The 16490-nt window shown below is 41.9% G+C and overlaps 1 protein-coding gene across 5 annotated transcripts in view; it reads left to right on the forward strand.

The window, feature by feature from the left end:
* The window catches only part of LOC136856914 (cadherin-23), a 194863-nt gene that overhangs the window by 63803 nt on the left and 114570 nt on the right, over positions 1 to 16490 (forward strand). For all 5 annotated transcript variants that reach the window (XM_067135157.2, XM_067135158.2, XM_067135159.2 and 2 more), the window contains exon 4: positions 9638 to 9688. In XM_067135157.2, the coding sequence (XP_066991258.2) occupies positions 9638 to 9688 (51 nt within the window). The remainder of the gene's footprint in view (positions 1 to 9637; positions 9689 to 16490) is intronic.

Consider the following 16490-nt stretch of genomic DNA (forward strand, 5'->3'; position numbering starts at 1 on the left):
AGGTAAAAGTGAAGTACGTTGGCAGGAAGAGCAAGATTTTTGGTCTGGCGATCACATGGTTATCAACACAAAATCAAACAGGAGAAATTCAGGATTTGGTCTAATAATGAATAAGAAAATAGGGCAGCGGGTAAGCTACTACGACCAGCATAGTGAAAGGATTACTGTTATCAAGATAGGCACCAAACCAATGCCCACCACAATAGTGCAGGTCTATATGACCACTAGTTGAGCAGATGATGAAGAAATCAAAGTAATATATGAAGAGATAGAAGATCTAAATCAATACGTAGAAGGTGATAAGAATTTAATTGTAATGGGAGACTGGAATCCAGTGATAGACCAAGGAAGAGAAGGTAGGAGAATTCGGATTGGGACAAAGGAAGGAAAGAGGAAGTCGTCTGGCTGAATTCTGCACCGATCATAATTTAGTCCTTGCTAATACTTGGTTCAAACAACACAAACGACGTCTTTATACGACGATGAAATCTGGGGAAACTGGAAGGTATCAAATAGACTTCATTATGATCAGGTAGAGATTCATAAACCAGGTGCTGGATTGCAAAACTTTCCCAGGAGCAGACGTGGATTCTGACCACAACATGTTAGTCATGAAATGCCATCTTAAGTTGAAGAAATTTAAGAAAGGATGGAATGAAAGAAGATGGGATCTAGACAAGTTGAGAGAAAATAATGTAAGGACTGTTTCAAGGAACGTGTTGCACAAGGATAAGTGAAAAGGCTGAAGGAAACACAATAGAGGAAGAATTGACAGTCGTGAAGAATGCGGTCTTTAGGGCTGCTAAAGAAATGCTAGGAAGAAAGGAAACATTAACTAAGAATCAATGGATATACTGGACCTGACTGATAAACGATGAAAGTATTAAAAAAATGAAGAGGGCAGAAAAACATACGGGCGATTAAAAATGAAGTGGACAGAAAGTACAGGACAGCTAAGGATGAATGGCTGAAGGAGAATTGAAGGTTGTATGATCGTACGATAGGTAGAGTATGCGTACAGGAAAATCAAGGAAACCTTTGGAGAAAGGAAATCTAGGTGTACGAATATTAAGTGCGCAGATGGAAAACCACTTCTAAGGAAAGAAGACAAGGCAGAAAGATGGCAGGAACATGTCCAACAGTTTTATCAAGGTAATGAGGTAGATGGTATGGCTCTGGAACAAGAAGAGGCTGTTGATGGTGATGTAATGGGAGACCCAGTTTTGAGGCCAGAATTCGACAGACCTTTAGGAGACTTAGATAGGAACAAGGCACCTGGAATTGATAACAATCCCTCTGAATTACTTACTGCCTTGGGAGAAACCAGCATGGCGAGGTTATTCCATTTAGTGTGTAGGATGAATGAAACAGGAAAAGTGCCATCCGATTTATGGCAGAATATCGTTATACCTATTTCCAAGAATGCTGGTGCTGACAAGTATGAAAACTACCGCACCATTAGTTTAGTATCTCATGCCTGCAAAATTTTAACAGTTATTCTTTACAGGAGAATGGAAAGACAAGTTGAAACTGAGCTGGGATAAGATCAGTTTGGATTCAGAAGAAATGTAGGAACACGTGAAGCAATCCTGACTTTACGTCCAACCTTAGAGAATTGAATAAAGGACAATACCACGTACATGGCGTTCGTAGATCTAGAAAAGGCATTTGATGATGTTGATTGGACCAAGCTATTTGAAATTCTGAAGGTAATCGGAATCTGATGCAGAGAATGAAGAATTATCTACAATCTGTATAAAATTAAGTCTACAGTGATAAGAATCTGTGGCTTTAAAAAAGAAGCAGCAATTCAGAAAGGAGTGAGGCAAGATTGCAGCTTGTCCCCCCGTCCTTTTCATTGTTTATGTAGAACAGGCAGTAAAGGAAATCAAATACGAATGTGAGAAGGGAATCAAGATCCAAGGAGAGGAAATCAAAACTCTGAGATTTGCTGATGATATTGTTATTTTATCCGAGACTGCATAAGATGTGGAGAAATTGCTGAATGATATGAACAGTCTTGGGCAAGGTGTACAAGATGAAAATAAATAAGTCCAAAACGAATGTAATGGAATGCAGTCTAACGAAGTCAGGTAATGCAGGAAACATTAGATTAGGAAATGAAGTCTTAAAGGAAGTAGATGAGTATTGTTATTTGGGTAGTAAAATAACTAGCGATGGCAGAAGTAAGAAGGACATAAAATGTAGACTAGCACAAGCAAGGAAAGCCTTCATTAGGAGAAGAAATTTGCTCACTTCGAACATTGATATAGGAATTAGAAAGATGTTTCTGAAGACTTTCGTCTGGAGTGTGGCATTGTATAGAAGTGAAACATGGACGATAACTAGCTCAGAAAGGAAGAGGGTAGAAGCTTTTGAAATATGCTGTTACAGAAGAATGCTGAAGGTGAGGTGGATAGATCGAATCACGAATGAGGAATTACTGAATCGTATTGGTGAGAGGAGATCGATTTGGATAAGTTCGATCAGAAGAAGAGATAGAATGATAGGACACACCTAAAGACACCCAGGACTTGTGCAGTTGGTTTTTGAGGGAAGTGTAGGTGGAAAGAACGGTAGGGGTAGACAGGGGTATGAATATGACAGGTAGATTAGAAGAGATGTAGGATGTAGTAGTTACGTAGAAATGAAAAGTTTAGCACAGGGTAGGGTGGATGGACGGCTGCATCAACCCAGTCTAAGGACTGACAACTCAAACAACAACAACAACAACAACAACAACAACATATTTAACCAAAATCATTAACTTACGTTACTCCATTATACATACAAAACATTACAAGATGAGGAAGGAAAATAACCTCTCCCCTCTCCAATGGATAGAAGGATGGATCCGCAACGCTCTCCTCGCTCTTCCCTTGCTTCCCGTCCACTTTCCGCGCAACAGTAAGCAAAGCTCATAAAACTTTCCACTGAACCTCTCCATGACCACAGACATGAAACAGTGTTTGAAAACAACGGACTACACTTCAGCAGATTAGACAAGAACAGAAGCATTTCATTAAGTTAATACGGTGACGGTTGAATTTTAATACAACCGTTATTTGTTAATACTGGTTCATATCACCAAACTGTCCGACTCGTTGGCTGAATGGTCAGCGCACTGGCCTTCGGTTCAGAGGGTCCCGGGTTCGATTCAAGGCCGGGTCGGGGATTTTAACCTTCATTGGTTAATTTCAATAGCTCGGGGGCTGGGTGCAACTCACACACCACACACAGCACTATCCTTCACCACAATAACACGCAGTTACCTACCTATGGCAGAGGCCGCCCACCCTCATCGGAGGGTCTGCCTTACAAAGGCTGCACTCGGCTAGAAATAGCCACACGAAATTATATTATCACCAAACTTTCAATCATTGACAAGTTTACGCTAGGTAAAATATACGGTACATGTTTACGCATGATTTAACTAATTTGATAGAATCTGAGGATGTATTTGTAGAACGAAACATGTCATTATTTGTTTAGTAGTGTGTATTTTTTACAGGTATGTTATAGTGTTTTAATTTATATTGAAATTGTATGTTTGGCAGAGTGGAAAGCTTTTACGTTACATTTTACTAAGCCGACACTGGAAAATATGGCTTCCTTCTTAACAAATACTTATTAATAGTTACTTCTTTACACAAATAGTGATCGGCTAAAAATATATGATAGGAAGGAGCACAGTATCATAGAGATTCATTTCGGTTAAATGACATTACATTACAACTCCGAATTTTTTCCTGCGAGGGTTTCATCGAACCCGTAACATTACATAATGTTAAGGAAGGAAAGGAAAGAGTACAGTACATTTAATTAATTCATTTGCATTTAAAATATGGTTTATAACCGTTAGCCATTTTTTCTTAGTATACAATTATTTCAATTATAGTGAAGTGATAAAAATATCGTCGCTGCCGGAACAAAACATCCTGTGTGAAAAAATTTAGCTTAGAACTTCGGCCGGTAAGGTTCTGTCATCTAAGGTGCAATATTGTCAAGGCATTCTCGCACTTTATAATGTATGTGCTGCGGGTCAGTATATCTCACCCCCCATTTTTTTTTTTCTACCGAGCTCGATAGCTGCAGTCGCTTAAGTGCGGCCAGTATCCAGTATTCGGGAGATAGTAGGTTCGAACCCCACTGTCGGCAGCCCTAAAAATGGTTTCCCGTGGTTTCCCATTTTCACACCAGGCAAATGCTGGGGCTTTTTTCTAGTTGTTTTACGTCGCACCGACACAGATAGGTCTTATGGCGACGATGGGACAGGGAAGGGCTAGGAGTGGGAAGGAAGCGGCCGTGGTCTTAATTAAGGTACAGCCCCAGCATTTGCCTGGTGTGACAATGGGAAACCACGGAAAACCATTTTCAGGGCTGCCGACAGTGGGGTTCGAACCTACTATCTCCCGAATACTGGATACTGGCCGCACTTATGCGACTGCATTTATCGAGCTCGGTTCCAAAAATATTATCACATAGGAGATTTTGTCCCGGCAACGACGATGTACCATACCATGTTAATTAAAATATAGTAAATATTACAACATAGTAAGTACAAATTACTCATAAAAGTATACTTTGAGGCAAACGATATATACTGACATGCCAAAAGTCATGGGATATCAAGTATTTAAAGACAACAGTCTGTGGCGCCACCGTACCGCGACATTTTGGAAGTGCCGAGACCTTTATCAGATGTAATCAAACATTTCGACACTGAGTGTAAACATCTTCGGCGCTGGCGATGGCTTGGCGACTTGAATTATCGCCTTTCGAAAGGGGTCCAGGTGAATAAAACATTTCATTTTTGAACTTATGTGGATATTTTACATTCCCAGATCGACGGCGTTGCGTATGTATCGGGAATGTCTGATGGAAGGCATTACCACTCACACTGAACAGCGCTGTGGCCACCACGGACGCTTAATGATCGCGATTCGCTGCGTCTGGCTACAATTTTCCGTGGAAACAGACAAGCCACGCTGGCTCAAATCACATCCACATTCAATGCCGGGGTAGCAGACGTATATCTAATAGGTCAGTGCAACGTTCTTTAACGTAATTGGGATATGGGACCAGAAGCCTACCTGTGTGTCTTTGTTAACACCAAGACACAGCATCTCACCTGGGTGCATGATGTTATTGCTTTGACTCTAGCATGTACAGTAGCTTGGTCCGATGAGTTACTGTTCCACTTGTTTCGAGTTGTTGGTAGGGTCCGGATATGGCGCAGGCCCCATGAAGCCATTGACCCCAGTAGTCAAGAAGGCACCATACAGGATGGTGGTAGCTCCATAATGGTATGGAGTGAGTTCAGGTGGCATGGGCTGGATCTGCAGATCCGCCTGAACAGGTCGTTGATCAGTGACTGCTACGTTTAACTGCTTGGTGACCACTTCCAGCCTTCATGGACTTCACGTATCTCCTGCAACCATGACATGTTCCAGCAGGATAATGCACTGTGTCATCGGGGGGTCGATGATCTAGCTGTTAGGCCCCTTTAAACAACAAACATCATCATGATCACCGTCGTCGTCGACATCATCATGTGATGAGGTCCATTCACACCAAATACCTTGAACCTATTGGGTAGCTGTCCAAACGGCATGGTTCAGAATCTCCCCACAGGTGTTTCTTCCACTTATAAAATCCACTCCACGACGAGTAGCTGAACTTGGCCGAGTTATTGGAGAGCCTACACGATACTAGACCCCTATTCCATGACTTTTGGTATGCTAGTGTATAAAACAAATCTCTGTGTTTTACATATATAGTACAGTCAAGTTAAACATGAAAAGGGGGTCGTGTTTACAAAAGGTCCCGTCGTTCTGAATTCTTTATATGTTGTTAGGACCTAAACCAAAGTTAAAAACCAGATTTGCAATTTCGAAAGTGCTGTACGAGCGGCGGTGTACCCAAAAAACCATGACATTTTCGGACTTTTTTCGGGTTTTGCTAAATATATCAGTGAAGGAGGGGTCTAACCGGCATAGTCGCCCTATGTACTTTTAAAGTAGACTAAATGTGCTACAATTTGAGACCAGGACGAGCTCTATACAGCCATTGGTTCCCATGTTACAGTTCTTCAAAAATAGGCATTTGTTTCCAAAAAGTGGATTGTTCTCGAAATGGTCACTTATTTTGTGAAATATCATCTAAAATACGCATCCCACGTCAAATATTATATGAAATGAAGTTTTAGTAAATTTAATTAGCTTTTATTTGAGACCACAGTGGTATCTATAGGCCCAGCAATTCTCTCAAAAACGGCAAATAATCAAAAACTGTCATGAGTGGGTTTTGGGGGGAAATGCAAATGAACTGTTCTCACGTCTTTTTATGGTTTTATGGTTTTATTTATTTTTTATTGGAACCTTCATTTGTACACTGTCCATAAGATGCTCCCTTTTGTCCACGCAGCCGGACATTATTTTGTACGCTAAGAGCGCGCACCTCTACCTTCAGGATATGATGGCTCTACAAGATCGGATGGATAAAAGTGAATACGACATGTTCACAAAAGGATCATTCACCATTCGCCACTCTGACAAGTTTTTGTCTGGGTTGTGGTCAGACCTAACAATTGAACAGAAGCTGATGCGATCCATGAAGACAGTGTGCTGGCAAGGCGGATAACAGGAATGATGTTTATGGTGAACATAGGCTATGTGAAGAGGTTGAAAGTTTTTGCTCATATCCTACTGGGGAGCAGCATGTAGACATGAGACCTACTAGAATCGTCCGAGATAACAGTGATGTGGAAAAACTCAAAAACTGGTTTGCTTTCCACACTCCATTTCCCAAAACTGGCAGTTTGCTTTCTATTAGTAGTGGTTTTCTGACACGTCCTGAGGATTTAAAGGATGACTTCAAGTATGAGTTGGAACCGTTCCCGATGTCTCTGTTCGATGCGCAAGGACACAAAATCCACTCTGTACTATGCCTTCACTCACCTTTTCAGACACACGCCGATAGATGCCAGCACTCACGTCGTTTTGGATGGTGGTTACCTCTTGCACAAGGTCGTGCGGCAGTGGAAGAGCACAGTTCGAGCACTTTTGGCGCGTAATACCACCTACGTCCGAAACCACTTTGGGAAGAACATCTCCATCGTTTCTGACGGCTACCCCGAAGATGCTACAAAAAAGCACCAAAACAGCGGAACGACTCCGGCGCTACGCAGCTCCTTCCAGTTACGAACTGCCGTTCGATGAATCCACAGTAATTCAGATTGCTCAAGAGCATGTATTGGGCAATGAGAACAACAAGAGACGCCTAATAACTCTTCTTTGTGACACCTTTCAGAAGGAGGGAGTAGAAGTGGCTGTTGCCGAAGAAGATGCGGATCGAGAGATCGTCATGACGGCGCTTTCAAAAAGAGCAGTAGCCGATCGGGGCGTCATAGTTGGAGAAGACATCGACCTGCTCGTTCTTCTGAACGGTTTAGGCGCTGAAGAGAAAAATGTCTACCTTCAGAAGAGCACGAAGGGCGAAAGTGGTTGCTGTCACTACTCTACGACCTCCTACAACCACCAGGACTCCCAGCGATCACCAGGGACGGTACTATACACCCACGTGTTTACCGGGTGCGATACCCCCTCAGCACCATTTGGCCAAGGAAAGACCAAAATCACAACACTCCTGAGCAAGAGTGAACCACTTGCTGAGCATGTGGAAATCTTCCTTCGGCCAGACTTCACCCCACAAGCCATGAGAGAAGCAGGCATCAAGTGCTTTTTGGCTCTATATGAGGGTGACATCGCGAGGGATACTTTGGATTTCCTGAGGTATAAAACGTTTGTCACTTCAAGAGCAGAAAGGTCCGGCAACAATGCTCAGTCCTCCGCCAGTCATGTAGTGGCAAATTGTGCATTAGCGTTCCGGATGTGGAGCTGAACTGCTCGTACGATGAAGATGACCCAACTACAGACTGGGCGCCTCTCCCAGCGTCAATCACAGCCATCGGTACACCATCTTCGTGCGAGCCCAAGCCCGGCCTATCTAAGAGAAAAGAAAGGCATGATTTGGCAACCAAAATACAATACCTACATGATTTATATTAGTTTTCTTTTTTGTGTAAATGTAATTTGTCCTTATAGTAGGTACCATGATGTTTGTACAAGCATTTTAGTATGTAGGTATATAAAACTGTTTGACGATGACGTAATTCCCGATAGGTATATTACCTTTTTCATTTTTAATCAAACAATTTTTTAACAATAACAAATTTAACTGTTTGATAAACAAAACAATAAAAAGACCTGAGGACAGTTTATTTGCATTTCCCTCCAAAACCCAGTTATGACTGTTTTGGTTATCTGCCATATTTGAGAGAACCGTTGGGCTTATAGGTACCAGTCTGGTCTGAACTTAAAGCTAATTAAATTTACTACAACTTCTTTCCATATAATATTTGACGTGGGATGCGTGTTTTAGAAGATATTTCACAAAATAAGTGACCATTCCGAAAAATGTCACATTTTGGAAAAAAATGCCTATTTTACAAGAACTGTATCATGGGAAGCAGTGGCTGTATGGAGCTACCCCTGGTCTCAAATTGTACCAAATTTAATCTAGTATAAACGTATATGGAGTGACGATACCGGTCAAACCCTTCCTTCACTGAGATATTCAGCAAAACCTTAAGAAAGTACGAATACTTCATGTTTTTTGGGGTACACCGCCGCTCGCACAGCACTTTGGAAATTGCAAATCTGGTTTTTTAATGTTGGCTTAGGTCCTAACAACACATAAAAAAATTCAGAACGACCGGACCTTTTGCAAGCACGGATGTACATCTTGACTGGACTAATATGTCTGTGACACATTACAATATTGCTGTGATTTCCGCAAATGTTTGTGGTTTTTCTTTCTGGTTTCACCATATCTAAATTTTCACTTCAACCAAACAATTAATTCCCTGTAGGTGAATCTTCGTCAATACTTCCAAAACTTGCAACTGAAGATTCCTGAACCTTTTCGGTTACTGATTCCACAAGGACAGCATTACCTCTGCGACAACAAGAACCTAACTTACTGTAAACACGGAGAGTCTAGGTACATAGAGAAGTAGTCATTGTTGAGAGTATGATTGTTTGATATATCCCTATATTGCTGAAAATGTGAGAAATAATAACTAAATTATAATAAATTATGGTATGTAGTCCAGAAAGGATTCGTTGAACCCATTTTTTATTTATTTTCTCAAGTGTACAACGTTATGAATAAAATTAAAATACAACTTCTTATACACTAGCCGAGACACATAAACTCAAAACTAAAAGGTTCTGTGGATCTTGCCCAGAAAAAGTGAAAAATAGGCCTTTATTTATTTATTTTTATTTTTATTTTTTGTGGATTCAGCGAACCTTCCTCTTCAGAGTACTAGGGTTAACACACGGAGGATCTACACTTATTTTAAGAAAAGTATGAACTTTCATGCTTTCAGGATGAGTTTAAGTGCATTCGGTGCAAATTGCCCTAAACTCAGCTTATCTCTGTCAAGAAAAACTAGTCATTTTTATTTTGCATGTATTGGAGATATTGATATTAAGAGAATCAAATAGTTTTTATGTTACAAAGTATACATAATGGGGTTATGTTCAATTAATATTTTCTTTTTTTTTTTCAGAACGTGGGATTTTCTGTCAGTTTTGAATGTGCGACAGGTACCAAGATCACAGTGAGTATTTTCTTTTTATTCTACTCACACAACTACCTGTTTTTATGAAACATCCTTTTTTCTTGTACCCGTTAATGAAGCCCACCTGGTGACCATGATCGTTAAAGCCACAAGTGTATATCGTACCCGTCAGGGTCATGTCCAAGGACTACAAAAGATCTGGGAGAGTTTATGTCATTCCTTTTGCAATAAATTCGTGGGGTTTGAAACTTGGAGTGACAAGAAGCGTCACCCAAGCCGTTCTCGGAGGAAGACACTACAGAATAAACCAAGGGAACGGAGGAGTGACTTAATGCAGTCACAAGCACTCAGACAGCGGAGAGGATGTAGTAGGCCTATATTTAGTGAGCTTAGCCCTCCAACCCTATCTTAACACAGTATGATCTCCATGCTTCTATTGATATTATTTTCTTACCACGTCATGGAGCATGAAGTTAGAAAGTCAAGATAGTATTATTGAAATTTATAAGGACCATTTACTTGCTGTGGTGTACAGGGTGGCGCTCGAAATGCCGTACACTGGATATTGTTTATAGAAAATGTAATATACAACATATTGAATACAAAATGGCGTTACAACATTCACTGACATGTGCATGGTTAGTCCGTGTGCAGGACATGTTCAATATGTCCACCTTCTCGGTGCTACAACAGCTTCGAGACAAACCTGCATGTTCGCGATCACTCTACGACACAAGTCCTCACTCAACCCTCGGAAGAAAGTCACAATGGCCGCTTGCAATTGCTGTACATTTTCTGGTTTAAGCCGGTAGATTGTCTCATTCAAATATCCCCACAGGGAGAAGTCGCGGGGATTGAGATCGGGGCTATGTGGTGGCCAGATTGAGCCGCTCTGAAAACGCTCTGGATATCGATGGGACATTACGCGGGGCCCGAAATGTTCATTCGGGAAGTCCAGAACATTTGTCATTTTGTATGAAAACACGTCAAGGTCAGACTGCAGTATTCTCTGAATTGACCGACGAGAGATGCCCAGCTGAACACATGCAGTTCTGGTGGATTTGGAGGGGCTCCGAGCCACAGCCGCTCTCACAGCAGCAACATTCTCCAGTGAGCGGACCGGCTTGAGGCGGGGCCGTTTTCTCTCGAGTATGTTGCGTTCCGTTTCAAAATGCTTGGCCAGTCTGCCGGCAAGGGCCCACCGAGTACGGAAATGAACACGAAACCTTCCCTGGGTCCGAGCTACGTCCTTGTTTCATTATAAAACAACACTATCTTCACCTTCTGTTCACGCGTCAATCTCCCTTTGTCCGCCATGCTGTATAACTGGCAGCCGATACGCATGCGCGAGATGTGGTGCTGCCTGTCGGATCACGCATGAAATAAGGTTTCTGTTCACGAAAGGACATGGTTGTGAGCCCAGGTTTAGACATTTTAAAAAACATTTCCGACGTATGACATTTTGTGCGCCACCCTGTACTACAAACGGTGATAATATGTCGGTCATCTCGTAATCGTCTAGGATCACTCAAGACTGAGGATTCACCTCGAAGGGAAAATTATACTATGCTTATCTCAATAACCTATGATCGGATTGTTCACGAATCTGTATCAAATGGTATTTTATAACATTGGTTACCTGGAATCAATTTCATACCTTTCCGCAGCGTTCCTATGGAGTGAGAGAATCCGTCGAATGAATGCGTACATTAAACCTTCAGTGGACCCTTCTTGATATTATTCGATAGAACTAGACTGCATGCTATTACACGAGGCAGGCTGGCACGTAACCTAATGATTTTTGCAATTCTTTTCTTGCAAATGTTTTTGATTTTCAATAAAGTAGAAAGAATAAAAATCATTAGAAAGAAACTGGCACTCAAGCTTCAATGCAGCATGTGATTCCTCGCATCCAAACCTCAAAAGAAGTCAAACGGACATGTGCTTAAAAATAAACGGAATTTCAAAAGTAACTTCTTCAAGGGCCGAAGAGATCACCATACTCTTTTGTACTTCATTATTGGTCAAGAAATCTTCGCCTTTTCTTGTTGCCACTGTCATTATACTGAGTGCTTCATGGACTACTTGTGGTGATTTCGGACGCTTAGTAAGCTTGCATGAGTTATATTTCCAATAAACACAACGTCCTTTTTCATGAGTGAGTTAACAGCTGCATGTTTTTGTTGAACTTCCCTGTGAATTAACTTTCATGTCCTCTCTTCTACGTCTATTTTGGCATTTTATTTTGTAGCACTGGAAATATATTTCCGACAATGAACTTCGTCAGTGACCTATTCACAGTCATAGAAGCTGTCGCCTTGAAAAAAATGCTGTGATAACTCGTATATATAAAAAAGCCTAGCATTGCATTTATTTTCTGTATACTTCCAACATTGTTCTCCAGTTGGAAGATTTCGTTAACGAGAATTGAATTCGTTTACTTCTCTCACTATACATAGTTTGGATAACACCATTCGTTTCCATTATAATAAATGTTAAAATACACTTCACGAATAGCACTAACTGGAATACTGTCAAATTATTATACTAAATAAAACAATTTTAATTATTCTTTCGTGGTATAACACCTAATGACAAGCATGACCTGACAAGACCGACTGCGAGGTTAGGGGAAGGGGGAAAGGAAAATACAGGTAAGTCAACGCGTCAAGACCAGTGGTCTGGACAGAAAGTCGCTCATTTCGAGTGTTTTGGTTTAGCTGAGGTAGGTAGAATTCGCTCAGTCCATGTGCCCCCAAGCGAGGAGAACATGTACTCGAGCACTCCCGACACTAAAGTAATGCTATAAATAAATAAACAAATAAATAAATAAATAAATAAATAAATAAATAAATAAATAAATAAATAAATAATTTAACCCATTAGTGGCCAAAAATTGTGAAGTGTGGTGAATGGAATGTCTGTTCTAGTCGTTGCTAAATTACAAGGATACCTTACGAGCTGTGCTGCACATTTATGAGTCAAAAATGGTTTTCATTTAATTGCGTCTGTATATAATGTGCATTCCCTTTTTAATATCGTTGAAAAATTAATTAATCCCTCAACTGCAACTGATATGTTTTGAAATGTCCCAACACCAAAAAGGAGGTGTGCTAGATAAACGAAATTCGGGAGGCGTGTTTGCACATCTAAAAGATGACGCCTATTCAAAATGAAATGAAATGGCGTATGACTTTTAGTGCCGGGAGTGTCCGATGTTCGGCTCGCCGTGTGCAGATCTTTTGATTTGACACCCGTAGGCGACCTGCGCGTCGTGATGAGGATGAAATGATGATGATGACGACACATACACCCAGCCCCAGTTTCAGCGAAATTAACCAATGATTGTTAAAATTCCCGACCCTGCCGAGAATCGAACCGCGGACCCCTGTGACCAAAAGCCAGCACGCTAACCATTTAGCCTAGGAGCCGGGCGACGCCTATTCAATTTTGTGTACGTCGACGTAGTGGTACTATTAGCGCCACTGTAACCTTGCAAAGCAAGTTTGAACCGGCGAGTTGGCCGTGCGGTTAAGGGCGCGCGGCTGTGAGCTTGCATCCGGAAGATAGTGGGTTCGAATCCCACTGTCGGCAGCCCTAAAGATGGTTTTCCGTGGTTTCCCATTTTCACACCAGGCAACTGCTGGGACTGTACGTTAATTAAGGCCACGGCCACTTCCTTCCCACTCCTAGGCCTTTCCTATCCTATCGTCGCCATAAGACCTATCTGTGTCGGTGTGACGTAAAGCCACTAGCAAAAAAAAAGGCCAGTTTGCTTTAAATATGCTCTGTACCCTTTGTGAGCATTAGTTATCGTCCGGTGTTGAAGTTGTGAAATACGTGTGACTCAAACATGTTTTTAAGTAGACGAAGCAGGCAGTATTAGCAGCTTAGTGAGTTTGAAAGAAGCTGTGAAATAGGGTTACGAAAAGATCGATATTCTTCCTGTGATATTGCAGACAGCCTTCGCAGGGATGTACATCAATGTTGGCAACAAAGGCTAAGGGATGGCACTGTCACATGAAGACCGGGGTCCAGCCGCACACGGAACACTACGGAGAGGGCTGTGGCTGTGGTGGATCCAACTGCATCTACAGTAGCCATTAGAGCTTCAGTTGGCACCAGAATGACAGAGCGAACAGTAACAAATCGATTACTTGAGGGACAGCTCCGAGGCAGACGTCATATCGCCTTTATTCCACTAACTCCGAATCACTGCCATCTGGAACTTCAGTAGCGTCAAGCTAGAGCTCATTGGAAGGCGAAGTGGAGATGCGTTGTGTTCTCAGGTGAAAGCCGTTTCTTTCTTGGTGCCAGTGATGGCCGTAGTTCGGTAAGGAGGCCAGGTGAGCGCTTAGAACCAAGCTGTCTGCTCCATCGACACACTGGACCTACAGTACATCAGTAGTTCTGGTCCGGGGAGGGATTTAGTTTGACAACAGGATCACTCTCGTCGTAATCCCAAGAACATTGACAGCGGATCTGTACGCGAGGCTGGTGATTTAACCGGCTGTGCTGCCATTCATTCGCAGTATTCAACAGGGTGTTTTCCAACAGGATGACGCTCATCTTCATACCACTGATGTCACTCAACGTGCTGTACAGAAAAGAGTTAAGCCTGCTCATTTGAAGTAAACTCTTACTTTAATTTAGTGCTTGTGTCTACCACAACACAAAGTCCCCTTTCCGACTGTACAATAGTAACTGTTTCATTAGTAATATTACAGTCATATATATATATAAATCGCTGCTGGGCAATGAAAACCTTGTAGGAATTCCACTCACGAGTAATCCACGTTTATCAATCTGCCTTGTGAAGGCTTGCCGCGTTCCTTCAGAAGGGAGTGGAAGACTCCAATGGTCAAATAATTGGGATATCATTACTACTGCAAATGCGAGGAACTGTTCTCCGGTCATTGCTGAACGCTCAGTTTTCGACTTCTTCTGCAAACTTTACTCCGAATGAATTGCGAGGCGTCCCTTGCCAACTACAATTATATACAATACAATATTGTTTTTATTTCGAAATAGGGTGTTGTAGCAGCTTAGCTACTTGCCTGTCATGCCGGCAACCGTAGTTTTATTCCTGGTGTTGATGGCAGTGCCGGATTAAGGTGTTTGGGGGCCCTGGGTTATTTAAAAATGTGCGGTCCCTTCTTCGTAACATCACGTAAGAGTAGCATACTGAAGTCGTTATAGAACTACTTCCACTTAAATTGATGAATAGGGAAGTGTTAAAATAGACTACAATTTTTCTCTATTTTTCATGTTAAAATTTCATAATGCCAAAACTTATTCTACATTTGTCTCGTCATCACTATCAAATCGACATACAAAACAGAACTTACGTTTTTTGGTACCACTAGGATATCTTCCATCCATTTTACAAGAACATTACAGTTCTAACTTACGAATGGTTCAATAATCAGAGGTGTACTGGAAATTCTCTTCCTGATTTAAAGATATAATATAGAATGCGCATTCCACCGTGCTTCCCCTGTCCCCTCCCGCTCACTTCCTAGACCTCTTCCCCCTTCCCCCTCTGCCAGTACTCGCAAACTGCCAGATTTAAATTTTCGTCAACAATAACCTTTACAATAAATGCAGTGCGTAAGTAGCGAGGATTAGTGTCTCTGGACGGTAATTGATTCTAGCAGTGATGAAATACTAACGCGGACAGCTGATAAGAAGGAAGGAAGGAAGAGGGCCGGGGCCCATTGGCACGCGGAGCCCGGGGCTGCAGCCCCTTTAGCACCCCCCCCCCTTAATCCGGCCCAGGTTGATGGGGTGTGACTTTTAATTGAAAATCCCGTGCTGTCAGGAAGGGCATGCGACCTCGAATTCCCGGTCACAACTCTTTCATGCCTCACTGCGTTTAGGGACCCTGAGCAAGCGGAATAAGGTGAGGATGATGATGATGGTGATAGTAAATACTATTTTGCATCCATCAACACTATGTATTTGTGGTATAATCCCAATATACTCGAACTTGTGGTGTACGAAGGTAAAACAGTTGGATTTTGGGGGTACACTAACCAAAATGTTTGAATACCGTCCCACTGCTTTGCATTGTATCAACCAGTTACCTTGGCCTGCGAGATCACCAGACTTTTCGTCCATTGAGCACGTATGGGATATTATAGGACGACAAATCCAGTGTAATTTAATAAGAGCATTAACAGTTGCTGATTTGACTGACCAACTTGAACATGCGTGGAACTCCAACTCCCACAAAATGGCATACGGTATCTGTAGGACACAGGGAATGCTTGCATTCAAAATCGTGGCGACTACAGCAGTTATTAATGCCACATGTCTTTTCACGTATACTTGAACCTTTAACCTGGAAACTTCAATCAAATAAATGTTAACTTTTTTTGCTAGTTGCTTTACGTCGCACCGACACAGACAGGTCTTATGGCGACGATGGGATAGGGAAGGTCTAGGAGTGGGGAGGAAGCGGCCGTGGTCTTCAGGGCTGCCGACAGTGGGGTTCGAACCGACTATCTACCGGATGCAAGCTCACAGCAGCGCGCCCCTAACCGCACGGCCAACTCACCCGGTAATGTGTTATCTAGACTAGACAGTTGCTTAGCCTAAAATGCATTCCTCTGAACTAATATCTTATTGGTGTAGGAATTTTATTTTCCGCCAGTGTATGTTACTTGCTACATCCTAAAAAGCTATCAAAGTTATGTGTAAGAAATTTTGCACAGCATCGTATTTTTTTTTTTTTTTTTTTTTTTTTTACATAAAAACATGTTTCATGCCATTTTCCTTGACACAAGTAATGTAACTTCCATACGTTCCTGGAATTCTCTCCCGACTGAAATTAGAGACA

The sequence above is a fragment of the Anabrus simplex genome, chromosome 1, assembly GCF_040414725.1.
Source record: "Anabrus simplex isolate iqAnaSimp1 chromosome 1, ASM4041472v1, whole genome shotgun sequence".
In the NCBI taxonomy this organism is placed as follows: Eukaryota; Metazoa; Arthropoda; class Insecta; order Orthoptera; family Tettigoniidae; genus Anabrus; species Anabrus simplex.